Source organism: Macrotis lagotis, chromosome X (genome assembly GCF_037893015.1).
Source record: "Macrotis lagotis isolate mMagLag1 chromosome X, bilby.v1.9.chrom.fasta, whole genome shotgun sequence".
Taxonomy (NCBI): Eukaryota; Metazoa; Chordata; class Mammalia; order Peramelemorphia; family Peramelidae; genus Macrotis; species Macrotis lagotis.
This window is the reverse complement of record NC_133666.1, coordinates 418,127,994-418,150,197: the sequence shown is the minus strand read 5'-3', so window position 1 is coordinate 418,150,197 and position 22,204 is coordinate 418,127,994. Positions and strand designations below refer to the sequence as shown.

The following is a 22,204-nucleotide window of genomic DNA, read 5'->3' as shown; positions in this document are numbered from 1 at the left end:
ACAGTACAAAGTAAATAAAACATATTGAGTTTGATGCTATTTTAGAACTTTGTATTGCTTATTAGGTATTAAGCAAATATTTGTATAATTGAATTTTAATATCAACCATTAGAAATCTGTTAACCACAGACCAAAGGAAGACCCATGTACATTAATGCTTCTGTGCTGTTATTTAAGAAAAATTTTAGAATCAGAAACATGAGGTGTTTGCATTTGGTTATGATGCTTTTTTAGAGACTGCTTTGGGTGATGGTACTTTCCAGATTTTGTACATAAATATTTGCTCATTTAAGTCTTCTAAATATACTTAAACTATTTACTTCTAACATACCTAGTTTTTAAAGTTGGTAAACTAGTAGCACCCTCTAAAAGGGCATTCCATGTACTGCTGTTAGTAAACTTCCATTTGCTTGGGATTTGTGTAAATCTTCTGATTTTTTCACATCCTTTTGAGTTCTGAATGTAAACAAGTCAGGAAATGATACTCATCTAAAGTAGATCCTTTTCCCTTAGTTTAATGTGGGAACAATGGCATATGTTCCCAGGCACTGCAGTTTCATTTTCCTCTCTGATGCTCCTAACAGACTTCCTACCCTTAGTATATTCCCTGCAGTTGCAGTGAGCAGTAACTAATGTTCTTATTGTCTTTTCTCTTAGTCATTTTGTGGGTGAGGTATCATTAACCCATCTGATCTTTAGTAGTTTGAAAACATGTAACTTACCTCATCTTCTCCTGCAATTCCTCCAAGCTCTGCTCTTACTAAAATGAAATGATGTCCATGGACAGAAAACAGAAGTTAATATTAGCTCTTCCATTATTTATTGAAGTTTTCCATTTGCCAAAAGTTTTGCACTTTAGAAGATAAGACAGATCATGACTCTACCCTCTTCAGTTTCTGTCTTTTCCAAAAAAAGGGGAAAGACCCAGACTTAGTTCCTCTTGAAACAGGAAGATCTCTTGCTTTAGATGCCAAAAATTATTCAGAGTTCTACTAGGGTTGATTTTTGATTAAATAAAAAATAATTCTGTCAGAGACTGGGCTACTCTTTGTAGATTCTCTTTCTGATAGTTCTTGTGCCAGACGCAAAGGGAAAGAAATGAAACACCAAACACACAATTATCCTAAATTGTCCCTTTGGTTTGTCCTTCATAGACTAACAATTGTTGAGACTACCTGATAATTAAAATGCAGAGAATACAAAATGGATAACCAAAAAAAAAATTGTGACTTTGTAGTACACATACTTGACAATCATGAATCAGAATAATTTAGACCCTGATTTATTACAGCTAAGTGAAGGCAGTTCTGGATTAGTTTGATAGTCCATTCTAGAAAAATCAAAAGTTGACCTGCATCACTGAAACTGTCTGGTCTGTCTGACCTGCATCACTGAAACTACTTCAGAAATAACCATTTACATCTTCCCTGAGGAAAGGATCATCCTGCTGTAGTAACCTGCTTCTGTCTGAGGGTGGTCTTCAGTAAAGTGTAACACCACAAGCTGACCAGCAGGGGATGCTGTACTTGGGTAAACACAGAATAAGCCTGTGGGATTTGCCAGGTGGATTTTGTTGCAAAAAATAATGTCTTAGCCATTGTGAAAATCCAAATGGGATTTGATTACCCTGGAAAAATCTGGTTCCTGGCATTCCAAGTGATTTTGACTGATCCCTTGGAAATCACTCCACAATCTTAAGTAAATAGGACATATTTCAAATCCTCAGTAAAATTTCTGGGGTTTTTTTTGTTTGTTTGCTTGTTTCAACTTATACATAGGTAAAAAGAAAAAAAATAGTACAAACTAAAGGGAAGGGGAAAAAGTAGTTTGCCCAAAGGGAGAGTGATTTTACCCACCCACACATATATACAACTACCTCCTTTCTCGGAAACAAAAGTTGTATAATCTGAAAAACCTGACATTCCATATTGAAGGTTTATTGTAAGGTAGTAAAACCAGATTTTATATCTCGTTTATTCCTACAACTTCTGATGTGCTTCCAAAAATGGTATTAAGGCAGCAGCTGAGGAAATTTTATGAGATAATGAAGCAGAACAGTGACTGAAAGCCATCTGCTCAGTTGTTTACAAACTTGCTTCAATACTTCAGAGGCGATGGTGGAGTACGTGTCCAAACTTCACAAGCTGCACGAGGTAGAACTAAATGAAATGCGCCTGGGTTGGGCTGAGCTTGGTCCCTCTCTGTGCAGTGTAAGCGGTTGCCAGGCAGGCCTGTTGGAAGCCAGCAGAAAGCACCACACAGAGGTGATTATGTGCCACCATCTGTCACGCTTCAAGCCTACCATACAGCATGGCTAATCAGCCTTGGCAGGATGATGGATGAACAGCAGCAGCTGCCAAAAGCCACTGTTGGCAAACAGTCCTGAAGTTAAGAACTTTTCCCCCCCTCTGTCTTCCTCTCCAGGGTCCTGCTGCGTGTCCGCATGCTGTACTATCTAAGACAAGAAGTGATAGGGGACCAGGCAGATAAGATCTTAGAGGGTGCTGACTCAAGGTTAGTGCAAGTGCACATTTTTTCTATGCCTTATTGTAGAGATTGGTGTAATCTGAAAACATTTTAAACATTGTGTTAAAGAACCTTCATAAGCTGCTATCAATGTCTCCTCTCTTTGAATGTGATTGTTTTTGGCAATAATCTGGGTGAGCCTTGTTTTTTTATGTGTGTTTGAAAAATGTTCTTCTGTGAGTTACTTTTAGTCACTCTTTTAAGTAGCTGATGATAGTCTGAAGGTAGCCTTTTAAACATGACCTTGCTGCACAAGGTATGTTTATAGTAAAGGTAGACAGCAAAATGATTCACCTTGACCTCTGCTGTCTTCCTTTAGCCTTCATTTCACCACACTGCCCAGATCTCTCCACATAGATTCCATAATGAAGACTGTATGTGGGGTATATAATACATAGCATTTTTTTTTGTTTTGGTACTAGTACTTTATTTAAATATAATTTAAACTATTTTCTTTACAGTGAAACAGATATTTGGATACCTGAACCTTTCCATGCTGAAGTTCCTACAGATTGGTGGGATAAGGAAGCAGATAAATCCCTCCTGATTGGAGTGTACAAACATGGTAAGTGAGGCTTCTTTTTGTGTATTTGAATTCAACTTAACTGCATGGCTTTATCTGTATTTTAGAACTCTTCACATTCCTTCTTCCCATCATAATATTAATGAGTGTAGTTCCAAAGGACTCTTGGCTTCCACCATTTTTCTGTATTAAAAGTCTAATTTGAACTGTAAATATCAGATGCTGTTTTTAAATGTTTGTAGAATATTTGAGAAGAAAATATTTTTTCTTTGGCTGTAAATAAAGCAAAACCATATTTGTTTTAATAATAGCCAAGTAGCACTATAGATCTCCATAAACTTTGCTTCCAGGACTGCTTCCCTTGCTAATTCTGCCAACCAGTGTCAAAGTGGACGGTGGGCTTAACCTCTGCTATTAATCTGTACAAGTGCCTCCTGGGCTTTGTTCCAAGCAATATTTCACAAATGTCAGTGCTGAGAACTCCCGGCTCCCTTGAGTGGGATGCAGCCTTGTTAACTTTGAAAGGCTGGGGATGTGGAGCTGGCAGGATATATACAGTGAGCGATTCCTGATTATAATCCCAATTCTCTGGAGGTCGCAGAGGTATTCTCAGCAGCCCAGCCTGACTAAAGGGGAGAATGATGGCTTATAAAACCTTTCATGATTACAGTTTGGCTTGGGGCTCTACAGCAGTTAGGAGCAGTGTGTTGTAGTACAAATCCTAATTGAATTGTGCTGTTCTGCCTATGTACAGCAGCCACGTTTTGTGAGCTCAGCTGAGGCAAGTCTAGCCTAAAAATCATTTCCCTGCCGTGCACTGTTGGGCTCTGCCATTTTCCATCTAGTCAACTTGGGCACTAAAAAAGCAAATTGCAGTGTGTGAACCATAGAGGGAACAGCATCATCTCCCTGTCACGAGACATCCCAAACTTAAAAAGACAGGTCCTCCAGTCTTCTGTGGGGTTGGGGGGGGGGTAGTCATTGGTACAAGTTCCAGAAGGACTGAAACTGTTCAGAAAGGGGTAAGGGGAGTGAAAAGGGAGGAACACTGTAGAGGCCATAAAGAACCCATTAAGAAGCCTTTCAAATGTCAGGCAAAATTAGATCTGGTAAAAAAAAAAAAAAAAACGGGGGTGGGGAACAAAAATCTTCCTAGGCAATATGCCATTCTTTCATATTTTAAAAAGTGTTTTCCTATTAGCATTGGTCATATCTTTTTATAATATCTTGAAAGTAGTTGTAACCCCAAAAAACACAATTAATATGACCATCACTAAGATACTTTGTTTAAAAACAAATTCTTGTTTTCTTAAGCTCAATATTGATAATAACCTTGAATTAGAAACAAAATATGCGTCATGTATCTGTGCCATGAATCTTTCTGTGACAAGGCCTTTTTTTGTTTTCTGTTTTTGTTTGCTTCATCTGTGGGGTGGTGGTGGTGATGATGGAAACAGGCTATGAGAAGTACAATTCTATGAGAGCTGACCCAGCACTGTGTTTTCTGGAACGGGTTGGCATGCCTGATGCCAAGGCCATAGCTGCTGAGCAAAGAGGAACAGACATGCTAGCAGATGGTGGTGATGGGTAAGAAGGATGTTTTAATATTTTAATAAACTTTATGTCAGTATCACATATATTGGCAAGGTTCAGTTTTTATATTTTTTGTTTATTTTACAGAATCTAATGGGTTATTTTATTGACTGCCATTGATTTGGTCTTCATGGTGCTTAATGTTAAAAATACTAGTGAGAAGCAGACTTAAATTTTATTTTTTATTTCTTTAATATGAATTTAGTTCTATTTATTTCCCCTTTTGACAGCAGGCCTCATGTTAAAAGTAACACACAACAAATTGATTGTTGGGTGGGAAAGTAAAGTTCACTTGTTTATCAATTTGATTTTATTTTTAAATTAAATTTTGTATAGAGGAGAATTTGACCGAGAAGATGAAGACCCTGAATATAAACCAACTAGAACACCATTCAAGGATGAAATAGATGTAAGAACTTGAGTATTTTGATTCTCAATTCTGTATTTTTAAAATAGCTCTAACTTTGTGAGGGGGAAAACAACTTTCTCTAAAAACTGAGAAAAAAATTTTAAAAATCTAAACAATTTACTTTTCTTCTCAAGGAATTTGCAAATTCACCTCCAGAGGAGAAGGAAGAATCCATGGAAATACATACTACAGGTAATGCTACATGAGAATCAAAGAAGGGAAGTGACTTCATACTACATAATTGTGGCTCATGTTCATGCCAAAGACATTAGACACTTGTCTTTTTGAGATATTTTATTACCTTTTAGACATTATTAAAATCAATTGTTCTCTTCTACTTGATCTTTTCTCCCCCTCTTTAACTTAGCACTTTTTGGTTACCTGTAACTAATTCTTCTTCATGTTTGTTTTATGATTATACAGTGGGATTTATCTATAGCAGAATGATTCAGGATAAATAGGTATTAGAAGAGTTAAGCTTTTGGGTTTTTCTATTGTTGGTAATAATTATCAAGCACCATTAGAAATGAAAGGACGATTGCCAAATAGAGAGATTAAATTTTACCACTGTATGTAATTCACAAGCTTCCTTGAAAAAGTATTGCTTAAGGCTATAGAATGGGATATAGAATGTGGGGTATGAAGTAAATTTATATATAGATATATGTGTCTATATATGTATGCACACTTATTTGACAAATAACCATATATTTTTCTGAAACAGTAATTTCATTTTTACACTCGACTTACTAAATCTACACTAGTAATTATTTCAAATTTATATTTTTAGTGCATTGAGCCATCCTTTCTGCAATGTGGTTTGAATGCTAATAAGTCATCTTATTTTCTTGGGAATTGTGAAGAAGCAAGTAGGCATTTCAAAAATCTTTTTTTTTTCTACTTTTCCTAGGCAAGCTCAGTGAAAGCAATGCTGAGTTAGGCCAACTTTACTGGCCTAACACCTCAACCCTGACTACTCGTCTGCGCCGCCTCATTACTGCCTATCAGCGCAGCTATAAAAGGCAACAAATGAGGCAAGAGGCACTAATGAAGACTGACCGACGAAGACGTCGTCCTCGGGAGGAAGTGAGAGCCCTGGAAGCAGAAAGAGAAGCTATTATATCTGAAAAACGTCAAAAGTGAGTGTTTTGCTTTTTTTTTTTTTTTTTTTTTAGTTCATTTCCCCTCACATGCTCTTCTTCTATATTCCCCCATTTAGTGGGGGAGGCTTGTCACTCATAGGAATCGCCATCAAAGATAATATTTATTGGAAAATTAAAAAACAAAGCACTTTAGATTTTGTTTTTCCCTCGAATACTTCATTGCTAAGTTTATGAAGGGCAGGGGATGGGGGAGACTAACAGTCAACTTTAATCTTTTTTATTCAGGTACTATTCAAGATAATATCTTTCCTTTTCCAATAGATGGACAAGAAGAGAAGAGGCAGATTTTTACCGTGTAGTTTCTACTTTTGGAATTATTTTTGATCCTATGAAACAGCAGTTTGACTGGAACCAGTTCCGAGCCTTTGCTAGACTTGACAAAAAGTCTGATGAGAGTTTGGAAAAATATTTCAACTGTTTTGTAGCCATGTGTAGGCGAGTATGCCGAATGCCAACAAAGCCAGATGATGGTAGGTATATTGAAGAATAAAAATAACTATTAAATGATAAAGAAATAAAAACCAAAAAAAGTATTCTAAGTTAATTAGTTCCAGTTTAGAAACTAGTCTTTTTTGTTTTTACCAAGATAAACAGATTTGCTTTTGTGTTGTAGAACCACCTGACCTCTCTTCTATGATTGAGCCCATCACTGAAGAGCGTGCCTCTAGAACTTTATACCGAATAGAACTGTTAAGGAAAATACGAGAACAAGTTCTTCATCACCCTCAACTGGGAGAGAGGCTAAAACTTTGCCAGCCGAGCTTGGATTTGCCAGAGTGGTGGGAGTGTGGTAAACATGATAAAGATCTATTGGTTGGTGCTGCTAAACATGGAGTCAGTAGGACAGATTATCATATCTTGAATGATCCTGAGTTGTCCTTCTTAGATGCCCATAAAAACTTTGCTCAAAATAGAGGGACAGGTAGTGTATCTTCCTTAAACCCACTGGCTACTGGATTCAGTCAGACCCCTCCAATCATTTCATCAGCCCACATTCAAGATGAAAAAACTACAGAATCATCTGAAGTTAAAGTGGAGGAGTCTGAGCATTCGGTGACCAAAGAAAAATCTGAGGTTGAGGAAGAGGAAGCTGACGCTGGAGAAAAAGACATTAAGCAGGAATGTGAGGCTGATACATCTTCTGTTAAAAGTGAAATGAAGGATATTGAAATTAGTGCAGATGCAGATCCAAAGTCTATTTCAGAAAAAGGTTCTGAAGAAGATGAAGAAGAAAAGTTAGATGATGATGATAAATCAGAAGAATCTTCCCAACCTGAAGGTAAAACCTACACATCTAGTTATCTGTTCCAGTTATCAACATCTTTCTCAAAACCATACTGTATAATAAAATCATGCTAAACTTTGACCTATCCCTACAGGGATTTGATGCAAGAGATTGCATTTATAGGTGTAGTCTATCAGTTATAACACATGCCACTAAATGAATTATTCCTCTTGAATTGGCACATAGGGAAAGGTCCTTGAAAAAATAATTTTTAATTAGAAATAGACATCCTACCCAATATATTATCATTACTCAATTTCTTAACTCTTCTCTATAGATAAAAGGATAGAATCTGGACACAATAGAAATTTCCTCTAGAAAGTAACTTTTTGATATCTGATTATTGTAGATTTTTCAAGGAAGAAATAAAGTACAAGATCATATGTTTTCAACCATAGCTGTCACTTCTAATGAGCAATTGCTAGAAAACTGCCCTTTCTTTTCTAACTTAATTCTGGTTCTGCCTGTATTCAGTTTCATTTACAGGGACTATCCTGTTTTTAGTTAATCCTTATCAACTATTCCTTCTTAGCAGGAAGTGCTTCTCAGGGGAAGAATTTCGATGAAGAAAGCAATGCATCCATGAGCACTGCCCGGGATGAGACCCGGGATGGATTTTACATGGAGGATGGAGATCCTTCTGTAGCCCAACTCCTACATGAAAGAACTTTCACTTTTTCTTTTTGGCCTAAGGTTTGTTTTTCATCATTTCTTTTTCATGGGGTGGATGATACCTTCCCAAATTGTTCTATTTTGTTTTTCCTTAAAATAATTATACAATTTGTATTTTCATATACAAAATTTTTAGTTGATTTTTTTTGCTAAAGATTCTTAAAATCCTAAGGAATAAAGTTTTTAGAAGACTACCAAATAGGAATGGTGACAAGCCAGGGGTGATTGAGGAGTAGTAAACTGTGGAATGTGGTTATAGTTTTTTAGTGACATTCTGTGTGACTTCTTTGATTAGATAGCATGGTTTACCAACATACATTATATTCTTGTAGTCTATAAATTATTGTGACAACAGATTCACACTCTCCTGGCAGGAAGATATTTAATGAGCCTGAATATGAATTTTATCTGCAAAAGTTCCAGTATTAAAACAAAACTTAGAAATTTAAAAGATTTAAATTCTATGTAGAGAGATGGGATATAGTATCATTAATCATTTCAATTTCAAACGTATGTCAGATATGATTTTTTTTTGAAGAAAAGCAAGTTTTGTAGTTAAAATTTTACTACATAGAAATCTAATAATAATGTAATAGTAGTGGTAGAAGAAATGATAAATTTGGGGTTAAATAACCTGGTTCACTTCCTACTTCTACCTCTTATTATCTGCGTGATGTTGGACAGATCACCTCATCTCTCTGGCCTCAGTTTCTTCATCTCTAAAATTTTCTTGCAGAATATAATGATTTTTGTCATAATTCCATTTTTAATTGATTGTGTTTTAAAAAGTGAAGATATAATATAGGAATATTTCTAATCATAAATTGGGCCATCTGGTTTAAAGCAAAATAAAACATAAACTTGTTTTAATAGACTTATTTTAAGGGAAAAGCAGGTCATCTGGTGCAGTATCTAACATCCCAAATAGATTATTCCTGCCCATCAGGAAGTTAGAGAATGACCTTAATATCCCAATTATCAGTAATCATTGCTTTAGTTTGGGGAACAGAGATATGCTTAAAAAATAAATTTTTTACTTTGAGTTTCTACTCTCAAAGGAATTCTTTTCCTTTCCTGTCTCCTTATTTCCTGCAGAAATTTCATCTGCTTTTCTGGATACAGAAGGGAGCTTCAGAGATGATTTGAAGAGTTCATAGTAACAAGCATTTTTAATCTGTGGAAACTCAGTCTATGTAGACTAAAAGCTGTAATTAGACATTTTTAATGTATACGCTTCAATGAAATTTGAAGTGATAATCGGTGTGGAATGCAAATTGGCATTCATTAGGTGTCTCTAGGTTGATGCCCATTTCATAGTACTGAACTTTATTAATAGTGACGCTAATGAGAAACAACTTCCTGGTATAGACTTTTAGATCCAGCCTGTTGTATGTGAAGGTGCCAGAGCTTCAAGATGCTAAATACAGATGTTCAGTGTATATCCTGATGACTTAAAGAACTGTATTTCTAATCACACATGAAGTTGCCAGCTTTGCAGATGAGAATGTAAATCTCCTTTTGAAAAACCAAAAACATTTTTTAATTGTAATTTTTTTTTTGAGGAGGTGGATGTGTTTGTTATTTCAGATCATACTATGTTCATATCTGAAAAACAAAATTCTCTGTCCTAGGGCTTTCTGAGGACTTAATCTATAACATGGTAGTCTCTAGATTTCTTTATTCTTTGAATAAAGAATACCATATACTTCTGTAGCATTGTTTTCAGCTAGAATAAGACTCAAAGTTTTCTCTGTGCCAACATTGCATTTTATCTTTTCTCTTTTGTATAGGATCGTGTAATGATAAACCGATTAGATAACATCTGTGAAGCAGTGTTAAAAGGGAAGTGGCCAGTAAACAGACGCCAGATGTTTGATTTCCAGGGACTTATGCCTAGTTATGCATCAACAGCTGTGGACAGCCCCCTACAGAAAAGGACCTTTACAGAGCTGTCAATGATTGGTCAAGCTAGCATCAGTGGTAGTGAGGACATTGCTGCTTCTCCCCAATTATCAAAGGCAAGTTAGAGTAATTTAATTTATTTACTATAAAATAATTTCTGTTTTTTTATAATCTGAAAATGTTTATGCTTTTTCAAATAAAAGGGAATGTCATACAAGTAAATTCCTTCCAATTCTGTGGTTTTTAATTCATTATAGGCTACTTTGCTTAATTTAGTTTGTATTTATTTATTTTTTAAACCAGTCAGTAAGTCAGATATAGCTTTGCCTTTTTTACAACTCCACATCTTCATTTCTCACTAGGAAGATGCACTCAACCTATCAGTTCCTCGTCAAAGGAGGAGAAGGAGGAGAAAAATAGAGATTGAGGCTGAAAGAGCTGCCAAGCGGCGGAATCTCATGGAGATGGTGGCTCAGCTACGGGAGTCTCAGGTGGTCTCAGAAAATGGACAAGAAAAAGTTGTAGATTTATCAAAGGCCTCACGAGAGGCAACAAGTTCTACCTCAAATTTTTCATCTGTTACTTCAAAGTTTATCTTGCCTAATGTCTCCACACCTGTGTCTGATGCCTTTAAAACACAAATGGAACTGCTACAGGCAGGTCTCTCACGCACACCCACAAGGCATCTGCTTAATGGCTCCTTAATGGATGGAGAACCTCCCATGAAGAGGAGGCGAGGAAGGAGGAAAAATGTAGAAGGGCTTGATCTGCTTTTCATGAGCAACAAACGGACATCATTGAGTGTAGTAAGTCCAGTAGCTAGTTTTCATTTGGGTGTGCACTCCTGTTTCTGTATCTGGTTGAATTCATCTCAGTTAAGAATATCCAATTTAGCTCATCCTCTTGAAGAAATTGGTGATATTTGGAGTTAACAGAGCAGTAGTTGTTAGCTGACAATTATGGAGATGACTTGCACATTTTCTCACTTCTACAAGGATCTGTCTCCTTTTCGTCCCATGTTTATTGTTTAGTTTAGATGTTATTCCTCCTTTGATTATGACTCATTGATTACTGTTGAAAAAACTTAGTTCTCAGCCAGAAAAGTATTACCATAGATTTATCAAGCTGTGGTAAGCTTGGGTTTATGGAAAAATTGGTTTGGGGTTAACCTTTTATTACATAAATGTGCCTTTTTTTTTTTTTAACTGGCTAGGAAATAAGTGGTGAGTTCACAACTTCTAATTGTGTTTGTCTCCTTGGCCCAAGATCACTAGATTTTTAACTTGAGTTGATTGAAAATCACTATTATTCTAGTTGAAAATGACATATTTTCCTATGGAGTACATTGATCACTTATGAAATTGAAAGAACTTACAATACATCAGTGCAAATACATTTATCCTTTTCTCTAATTTATGACCATAATTTATCAAAAAGATTGGCCATTTTTTTATCATTGAAAGATTTCATCAGTTGTGTTTTTCCCCTCTTTCTTAAATAAATACTGTTTGTTTTATGGAATGGTCCTTAGAGAGGGAAAGGGAGAAGGATGAGTATACTGTGATGATATGGTATACTGGGGATATGATATATTATGGTTATATAAAAAACCAGAAATATCAGTCAAAAATTAAGAAAAAAAGGAAAGAGAAGTTAGGATTACATGGTCTTAAATGCTAAAAAAATAAATTTGACTGAAGGTAGCTGAGAAGCTCTCATTAATGAAATTTGTGTTATACAAACAGTTTTGATTAGAAAGGAAAGAGGGAGCTAAAGAAAATTATGTGAATTTGAAGATAACTTATCAACCAAATTATATTATAAATAACTTGCATAGAAGGTGGGTTCAGGGGCAGACACTTTGAATATAAATACTGTAAAAAAGTTACCCTGTAAGGTCTTTTAAGAATAGTGTGAAGATGAATCAAGGACAGTGTTTAAAAAAAACACAATCCCTCAAAAACAAAACTCATCTCAAGTTGAATGGCATGAGTAACCAAAAGGACTTTTTAAAAAAATCTACATAGGGAGTAATAGGAAAATCAGTGAAGTAAGAGGAGTAATTCCCAGAATGAACTAATCACTGAAAAGAAATGACATGGGAGAGCTCACAACTACTCTACTCATCTTGTTTGTTTTTTCTGTACGAAGAATTATCTTTGGACTGGAAAGGAGAAAGCAAAAAGGACTAAGAAGAGGTTACAAATTTAGATAACTGATGATTGATGCTAGTGCTTTCTTTATGCAAAATAATTTTATTTATTTTGTTTATATTTATATATTGTTCCCAAGATAGAATTCAAGCTCTTTGAGGGTGGGGACTATTTAATTTTTGTCTTTGTATCTCTGTTGCCTAGTATAGTTCCTGGTATATAGTAGGCTCTCAGTAAATCCTTGTTGATTTATTTATTTAAAAAATTTCTGAAATTTATTGTATAGTATAGGTGAAACCGAAATCTACAATTCAACTATGGAAGGATCTTTGTCTTTGAGACAGAGCCAGAAGTGAAGTACCTTGGGGCAGCTAGGTGACATAGTAGATAGAGCACTGGCCCTGGAATCAGGAGTACCTGAGTTCAAATCCAGCCTCAGACACTTAATAATTACCTAGCTGTGTGGCCTTGCACAAGCCACTTAGCCCTATTGCCTTGCAAAAACATAAACAAAAAAAAAAACGAAAACAGAAGTGAAGTACCTTCTAAATAATAAGGCTCAAGGAAACAATCCCCTCTCCCTATTTGCATTTTTCTTCATGCCACATTTTTTGCCCATCTTTTAACCTGGAACTTAGAATAAAAAATTATACTTAGGGAATGACAAAAAGTACGATTTATTTCTTGGGATCATATGTTTAGAACTGAATGAACTTTAGATTGTCAAGTTTAAACTCCTGATTTTATGATAAGGAAACTAAGATCCAGAGGGATAAACAACTTTCCTGTTTATTAAGTATCAAGAGGTAGAATGTGAATCAGCTTTCTTCTGTAGAGTGAGGGTGGTAGCCTAGATGAATTTCAAAGTCCCTGCTAGCTGTCATCCTTTTAGGTGTCAGAAGTTTCAAAGTCTCCTCTCCAAGTCTGACAACCTTTCCTATGCATCAAACTCTCCAGCCATATTTTGTTAGGTATGCATAATACTCTGAAAATAGTGACTCTATAAGTAACTCCCAATATGTGAACATCCTCAACCAAAGTAGATGGGGCAACTTGCCTATGAATTAATAAGTGTTTCCTTGGAAGTTGCCTGAGGCAAATAGAAATCAAGTGAGGTGCCCAGATCACACAGCTAGTAATATCAGGTGCATTTCAACCCAGGTCTTTCTGATTCCAAATTTATCATTCTATTCACTACACTCGTACCACAGTGCAAACAATAGGTGCTTATAGGGGTTTACTGAACAGAATGTTGAAAAGTAGCAATTTAACTATAATTTGATGTGTCCTACCTAAAATGACAATTGTATTAGGCATATCATTCTCAGATGTCATACTGTCACTTATGTTCTGCTTTCCTTCTTGACACTTTGAATGTCTTTTTGATATCTCCTTAAATAAAGCAATCTTAAGGAGACACCAAGTTGCAAAGAGTTAGAACTCATCCACTTTACTATGTTTCTCTATGTACCCAATGGATATTTTCATGCAAGCAAAGTAACTTTGTGCAGTACACCAATGATTAACTTTGCAAACTCAAGGCTTTTTTTTAAAGCAACCTCATAATTAATTCCTCTTGATGATTTTGTCCATGACCCCAAAAAGGGTCAGGTAATCTCCACAATTTTCTCAGGGGAGATACAGAGTTAAGAATTCTATATTTTCTCATTTGGTTTATATAACTTTTAGACAAAGAGTCTTGATTAGAGTTTCAAAGGTTGCAAGGGCATGAAAAAGTATGAAAATTCTAACTGAATTAAAAATTGTAAGCAAGAGGGGCATTGTTAATAATTACTGTTTCATAGATAGAATTTAAAAAATAAACTGTCCAACTTAAAAGTTAACATTTTTGGAAAATTTTTTATCTCACCTAGGTATGAAGTCTCAAGATGCTAGGGTGGCATTCTCCTGGAATATGGTGAAATGTTGGAATGTTTTTGTTGACAATTCTTTTCATTCTTATTTTTATCTTTCTACAGGAGGATGCTGAGGTAACCAAAGCTTTCGAAGATGATATAGAGACTCCACCAACAAGAAACATTCCCTCTCCTGGGCAGCTGGATCCAGATACTCGCATCCCAGTCATCAACCTGGAAGATGGGACCAGATTGGTTGGGGAAGATGCCCCTAAAAACAAGGATTTAGTTGAATGGCTTAAACTGCATCCTACCTATACTGTTGATATGCCAAGTTATGTACCAGTAAGTATCAGAGAATTACTGAGTTGGAAGAGATCTTAGAGAAAAGAGTTCCTTACCTTGTGGCAATCTGATGAAGTCTTTGGATACCTTATCAAAATAATGCTAAATTTCAGTTGGAGATCGGAAACACAAAAATATAGTTCTTTTCTCATCCAGCTCCCATACCTCCAGACCCCTAGGTTAAGAACCCCTTCTTCAGAGGCTGATTCATCCAGTGACCCTTCCACAGCCTCCTTTACAGATTTAACTTTTTTGTTTGGAGTGCTCTAATCTGAAAAATATACTAGTAATGTAGTCCAGTCTTGTGTGCAAGTTCTTTTACATGGTTGTCTCAGGAATTATGCTTGTAAATAACTAAAAATCTTATACCTTTTTTTTTTAATGAGTACCTATTAAATTAGATTTGCAGAGGCAGCCAGGTGGTGCAATGTATAGAGTACCAGCCCTGGAGTCAGGAGGACCTCAGTTAAAATTTGGCCTCAGGCCCATAATATTTATTTAGTTGTGTGACCTTGGGCAAGTCACTTAACCCATTGCCTTGCAAAAATTAAAAAAAAAATCAAATTTGTCCCCATCCTGCATGCATGCAACTAATTTTTTTTAACACGGTCATTCGTTTCAATTAAATTTCATCTTTTTTGGTTTTAATCATATTCCATATAGTTTTGAACCTTTAGTCTAGCCATAGTATTTGGTTGTTGCTCTCTCTCACTTTTTGTTTTTGTAATCCACAAGTCCAATTAACAGTTGAGTTCAGGTAATAGGGTGTTGGTTAACAATTATAGCCTATAATAGCATTCATTACTAGATTAAATGTTTAAAATTTAATTCATTGAAAATCATACCTTTGGTATACATTAATAAGAATTCAGGAGACTATTAGCCATACATGTATTCATATATACACATATATGTGTACAAATATATATTCATATACATATTTGTAATTCTCACTATATATACTTAATTTACTGGCTTAATGCACATGAGAAATATACATATGCATACCCATACAACCAACCAGGCAAACTTTACATATAAAATATTCCTAAACTTTGATGAAAAAAGAAAAAGACTAATTGGTTATTTTATAGGATACTCAATAGAAAAAGGTAAACAGTAACCATTCTTTCCTTTTTCCTCAAAGAAGAGTGCGGATGTGCTGTTTTCCCCATTTCAAAAACCGAAACAGAAACGACATAGATGTCGAAACCCTAATAAATTGGATATCAACACCTTGACAGGAGAAGAAAGGGTACCTGTCGTAAATAAACGAAATGGAAAGAAGGTAAAACTTCTTATGAAAGAGTTCTCTTATCAACAGTAATTATTTCAAAATGGTCGTTTTTCCCAGTAATTTATTTCTAAGTAGGAAATAGGTCATTAAAAAAAGACTATGCAAAAGTATATCTATAGTTTAAAATAGTTTTTTTTTTTAATGTCTTTAACCAGATGGGTGGGGCTATGGCTCCTCCAATGAAGGACTTGCCCAGGTGGTTAGAGGAAAATCCCGAGTTTGCTGTGGCTCCTGATTGGACTGATATAGTAAAGCAATCTGTAAGTATTAACATGTATCTATATATAGCTATGTGTATAGTTTCACAACCTGACCAAAAAAATGTATTTAAAACTAAAGGAACTGACAGTGACAGATTTGACCATGGATATAACATTAGTGTCTTAATTTTCTCAGCTTTAGTTACAAGGAACATTAAAATCTTTTTGTTAGATTTCAGAAAGAAGAATTTTTCAGGTAATAGACATTCAGTCCCATGTGGAAGTCATTTAGAGGAAGGCTGTTCAAATCCCTCTTCCTGCTGGACAAGAATATATTTCTCCTGTTCAACAGGAAAACATTTTTGTTCTCTTTTTTTTAGATCATTAATCTGAATTTGGGAAACTTTGCAAATAAATGGGCTGATCTGTACTACCTGCATCAAGTTAGCAAAGTTCAATAGAAGGACATAGGATAGAAGATAGCATAGTTATCATCATAAAATATATTAAACTTAGTTGGTAATATTTGAAAATTTATCTTCATTCAGAACACTATGTTTTTGATCCACAAGGATCCATGTGAGTCTTAATTTGACCCCCCCCCCCACTGCCAGTGGACTTCCTTCTTGAAATGACTTTGTATGTTGCTGTTCATGTTATTATCTTCTTTGTAGAATGTCAAGTCCTTGAGGACAAGGACTGTTTTATTCTGTCTTCTTATCCCCAGAACTCTGTATACCTTATAGAGAAGTACATGTGTAATAAATATTTGTTGAATTGAATTTAGCATTGAAATTCATGTCCACTTGGAAGGTAGCACAACAGATGAACCTAACAAAATAAAAGAAGTTTATGAATATTCGAATTGTTTCACATTCTTCAACTGAGAGTGTTACGTGTTGTAGGGCAAGAATCCTTAGCTGTCTCATATATAAAAGTTGCTGATAGATTTGATATGTTTCTTCTCCCCTTTCTAGGGTTTCGTTCCAGAATCCATGTTTGACCGTCTCCTCACAGGGCCTGTTGTGAGGGAAGAGGGGGCGAGTAGAAGAGGGAGAAGGCCAAAAAGTGAAATTGCCAAAGCAGCTGCGGCGGCGGCTGCGGCCGCCTCCACCTCGGGCATCAACCCGCTGCTGATGAACAGCCTGTTTGCTGGGATGGATCTCACGAGCCTTCAGAGTCTACAGAATCTACAGTCGCTACAACTGGCAGGTCTCATGGGCTTCCCTCCAGGACTTGCAACAGCTGCTGCTGCTGCTGCTGCTGCTGGAGGCGATTCTAAGAATCCTGCCACCATGCTCCCTCTGGTCTTACCAGGGATGGCAGGATTGCCCAACATGTTTGGACTTGGTGGGCTGTTAAATAACCCACTCTCAGCTGCTACTGGAAACACTACTACTGCTTCCAGTCAAGGAGAACCTGAAGATGGCACTTCAAAAGTGGAAGAGAAGGGAAATGAGAATGAAGAAGAGAACAAAGACTCTGAGAAAAGCACAGATACTGTTTCTGCTACTGACTCTGCAAATGGATCTGTCAGTGCTGCTACTGCCACAGCTGGATTGCCCTCCAACCCTCTAGCCTTCAATCCTTTCCTACTGTCCACCATGGCTCCGGGCCTTTTCTACCCTTCCATGTTTCTACCTCCAGGACTGGGAGGATTGACACTGCCTGGTTTCCCAGCATTAGCAGGACTTCAAAATGCAGTGGGTTCCAGTGACGACAAGGCTGCTGACAAAGCTGAGGGGGTTCCCTTTAAAGATGATGAACACCTAGAAGGCAGTGATGCTGAGGAGAGCCTAGATAAGACTGCAAATTCCTCCATGTTAGAAGATGAAATAACACAGGGGGAAGAACTGGACTCACTGGATGGGGGGGATGAAATAGAAAATAATGAAAATGATGAATAACCAGTACCAGTTACAGTTAAAGTGTTTAAAACTTTTGACAAGTGGTAGTCCTACTGTTTACACTCACAGTTAATGTTCATACCTAGTTTTTATAAGCTGTTCTGTAACATAGTGTAGCAAAAAAAAAAGTCTAAGTCATGTTATACAGATGTGTCAAAAGGTATCTTGGTCATTAAGTATTGTGCAGTGCATTATTTATTATCCCTAGGAGAGATGAAATTTGAGAGGTGATCATGTCTTTTTAAGGAAACTTACATAATGCTCTGCTTTTTTTTTTCTTTTGGTACCATTGGTATTATAAAAGCAGCAATTTGTAACAGTGGCACTAGTAGAAGGAAGTGCTGCTTAAAGGAAGTATGAAGTTATATATTTAATTTTTTTAATTTTAATTTTTTTTTGCTGTGAAGGTCAAGATGAAATTTACCATACATATCGTATTTGCTCATTATTTTTGACTGTATGGGAGTTCCTACACTTGCTCACACACACATATACATACACACAAACATACACACACACACATATACACACACACACTCTGACAATCTCCATGATAGTGTGAATGTCTCTGTCTTGAGACACAGCAATAATAAGGCAGCTGTTGAATGTGAAGAGTACCTTTGGAAATTAACCCACTGAGAAGGTTCTTACAGGATAAAACTACAGTTCAATTATCTCATGATCTTGTAATGCACTGGTATAAACAAAAAAAAAAAGAAAGAAAAAGAGAGAATCAGGTACCTTTTTTTTTAAATTAAAGGACTTTGTTACTTTAGCCACAAAGCTAAACAGCATTACCTCAACTCTAAACTAGCCTTGAAGTTTACAGACATGACTTTGTAAATGTATTGTTTTTCTTTGTTGTGATGTCCTTTTATTTTTCTTTGAAAACTGCTATCATGTAAGATAAGATGTAAATTGCTGCCAACTGTAGTAATGATACTTTTAATAAAAGTGACCCATGATATGCAGAGATGTAATTATAGAATGCAGTGTTTAGGGAAATCACAATTGGTGTTCACTCTATTTTTTGTATTTGCAATAGATGCCAATACAGCATTCTGGCTTTTGTACGGTTTCTTGATATATCCTCTTATACTAGATTAGCTGTTAGTAATACTCTAAACTGATTGTCTTTGAGACTAGACAGGAAGAAAAATCTTGAATTACCTTCACATTATTCACTCTAGCTAACTACACACAAAACCCCCTGCATCATCCCCTCAAAAGGGCATCAGTCTGAGAATACTTAAAAATGTGTTCAGTATGTGATAATATGGTGCACTAAAGAACAAAAGGGCAAAAGAAAAATGAAGCTTTAATAGGCACAATATCTAGGTCATTTATCCTTGGTTAATGGGTAGAAAAACACAATGCTGTAGTGTCAGCAAGGGACACAAAGGCTCTGTGGTATCCTGTAGACCAGTGCTTGTGATGCCAGAAACCAGTGTGTCAAACAACCTACATGAAACTAAATCTGACCCACTTAAAAAAAAAAAAACAAAACTAAAGCCTTTTCTAGAGAGTTACTGATTTGTACCCTTTGGTGACCTTTGATATTTGAGATAATATATCATCTGAGAACTACTCTTTTCAATCTTCTGTGTCACCTGGACAAATAAAACCAAAGGCAAGAAAGCAGGGAGAAAGAAGTGGGCTAGGCAGTTGTTTTTGTTTATATGTTTTCTTTATGATACCAGAGGAATTAAATTTACAACTGGACACGCAACTTTAGTGACAACTTGAACATCTCACTTACACACACACACACACACAAACACACACACACACACACACACACACACACACACACACAGCCTACACATACATTTTACCCAAAGTACAGAAAGGGGGGCAGTTTTGAATCTTCACCCAATAATTAAATTGTTGCTTTTTCTCCTTTGAAAGTAACTTAAATAATATATGGTATGCATTAGGAAAAGGGTCTGAAAGGACATATCTTTTAAAAGGAAATTCTTTGAACATGAAAAATAAAAAATTAGAAACAAATAAAATGTGTAAGGAGGAGAATTAGTATACAAATGAATTGTGAAGTCTATAGTAATTACTAGAGATAGGTCTTGAATAAGTCAAGCAAGGATTCGTAACAAATTAAGCTAGAAAGGGAAATTTCTTATATCTTTTTATTATGGACAAGGTTTTTTTTTTAATAAGTAGAATATACAATGTATATGTATCCATCCATATTGGAAGAAAAATATTATAAATAGTTATGTCCTCCAGCATCAATTATTAGCTTCAGTCCAGGTAGAGCAGTGTAAGTGATAGGTCAACTATTGACCGTCACAACATAACCTACAGGACACATTTGTTTAATCTTTGAAGTTACTTGAAATTCTATATTGAAAGTGTAACTGCATATTTGCTCTCTAAGAGAGCTTTGAGGTTAATGATTAAGGTGTCTGCCTACTTAGGAGATTTTTTAGTTCAATTAGGGTCACAAATCTATATAAGAAGGGATTTTAAAGGTCAGGTGATCCAACCCCCTCATTTTATAGATGAAGAAATTAAGGCCCAGGTAGATTGAATGTATTGCCCAAGGTGACACATGGCAGAACTGAGATTTGAACTCTCATGACTCCCAAGTTAAGCACTCTTTCACTGCCTTGAGAATGAGATAGTTCTTAGCAAGAAACGAAGTATTGTAAAATGATCTTGTAGGACAACAATGTTTGTTTCTACATATTGTCTTCACTCACTGATAAAAGTGGGAAAGTATGTCAAGATTTGGAGTATCTGGGTTCAAATTCAGATTCTGCTATTTTACTGTGTGACTTTGGCAAGTTACTTAAACTCTCTGAGGCATCTTACCTCATCTGTTAGAGTGTTGTGTGGCTGTTGTTTAAGGTCCCCTTTAGCTTAGTCATAGATTTATGCTAAAAAAAAAATTTATGCTACATGTACTGCAGATATGTTTTAATTCTTCTTTAGCAACTATATTATTTTATCCAAGGACATGTTAAGATTGTGTACTTATTAATACCTATTATATTTTTAGTAAAGAAAAAGAAAAGATTCTTTGCATTTTTGATTTGTTTTAGTGAGAGATGACCAGAAAAAGCTTATGATTAAGAAAAGGATTATTTGAGAGATTATAGATTTAGAGGAGAAAGGGACCTTAAACAACCAGTCCTCCCCTCATTTTACAGATGAGGGAAACGGGCTGAAAGAGTTTACACAAATTGTTTCAGGTTGTAAAGCCATTAAGGACCAGAGACAGGGTTTGAACTTAGATCTTCCTCACTAAGCACAGTACTCTCAACCCTGTACTGCCTTCCACCTAGAGAAAGGAAACATTGAAATAATCCCAGATAACAATTATCACTCACATTAAATATTTAATTTTGGTACATCAAGTGAATTAGTAGTTTCCCCTTCCCCACCCACCATTCAAAATATATTTTACTACTAATGTCTGTGGTAGTGCCAGTAAAAGATACTGTCAATAATTAAAAAAAAAACAAACCCATTGCCATTGATGCTAATGTTTTTTAAATATGTCCCCATTTCATAAGCAAGCTTTTTCAAAGTGATGAAAGTTTTTTTTAAATTGCAGATAAGCTCTACAAAATACTTTTATGAATGAAGATGGAATTGAACTGCCATTTACAATAAATTCTGTAGCAACACAATTTAAATTACTAAGGTACTAAATAAACTCTAAAAAGTAAAATGTAGCCTCTTTATAAATTCCTTAGTTTGATCTCTTGCATAATGGGCAATTTGATGTTTACTCAAGTTGGATAAGAGGTGTCTATTTTGTAGGCATTTTATATTCAAATTTGCAGTTGACATGAGATGAGTAAGTTAAGAGTTAGGAGATTGCATTTAATGCAATGTATTTTTTTGGCAAAAAAAAATGACCAGATTTTAGTCTTATCCAAATTTAATGGTAGTATATTGGTTTTTGAAGTATTTCAAATTCTTTAAATGCTTTTACATTGCTGAACCTCTTCCATTGCTTTTACACATTCTTTTCCCCTTCAAATAAAAAAAATAATAAACTCCATTCTTCATTAGAGTAACACTGTAGACTCACCAGCCCTATAACTTTTAAGTACCCTGGAGTTTAACAATAATGCTGTCATGGAGTTCTTATCTTTTATAAGATATATGTGGATAGGTGTACAAAGAGGAACTTGTGAATTCATTAGTCAGTGGAGCAATAGTAAAATTCTAATATATAATAAATAAAACCAAATACAAGTAAGTCGAAACATTAGGAGGAAATAATTTTGTTTTCTCCTGTAAAATATCTTCCTTCCCCTCCTAGCCCATGGTATTTTGATCTTAAAAGTTTGATTTCATCATTACAAATAACAAATAGAGGAAACGTGATCTCTCTCTCTCTC

At 35.6% G+C, this 22,204-nt stretch overlaps 1 protein-coding gene across 6 annotated transcripts in view; it reads left to right on the top strand.

Annotated features, from left to right (window-relative positions):
- Positions 1-21,868, top strand: part of CHD7 (chromodomain helicase DNA binding protein 7) — a 231,432-nt gene extending 209,564 nt beyond the window's left edge. For 4 of the 6 annotated variants that reach the window (XM_074204185.1, XM_074204183.1, XM_074204181.1 and 1 more), the window contains 15 exons: positions 2,425-2,514; positions 2,988-3,091; positions 4,507-4,636; positions 4,979-5,051; positions 5,186-5,243; positions 5,962-6,190; positions 6,476-6,684; positions 6,828-7,493; positions 8,032-8,192; positions 9,962-10,189; positions 10,436-10,879; positions 14,206-14,427; positions 15,575-15,715; positions 15,880-15,984; positions 16,902-21,868. In XM_074204185.1, the coding sequence (XP_074060286.1) occupies positions 2,425-2,514; positions 2,988-3,091; positions 4,507-4,636; positions 4,979-5,051; positions 5,186-5,243; positions 5,962-6,190; positions 6,476-6,684; positions 6,828-7,493; positions 8,032-8,192; positions 9,962-10,189; positions 10,436-10,879; positions 14,206-14,427; positions 15,575-15,715; positions 15,880-15,984; positions 16,902-17,831 (3,790 nt within the window). In that variant the 3' untranslated portion in view covers positions 17,832-21,868. The remainder of the gene's footprint in view (positions 1-2,424; positions 2,515-2,987; positions 3,092-4,506; positions 4,637-4,978; positions 5,052-5,185; positions 5,244-5,961; positions 6,191-6,475; positions 6,685-6,827; positions 7,494-8,031; positions 8,193-9,961; positions 10,190-10,435; positions 10,880-14,205; positions 14,428-15,574; positions 15,716-15,879; positions 15,985-16,901) is intronic. The other 2 variants (XM_074204186.1, XM_074204187.1) reach the window with 2 other exon arrangements.
- The last annotated feature ends 336 nt before the right edge of the window (positions 21,869-22,204 follow it).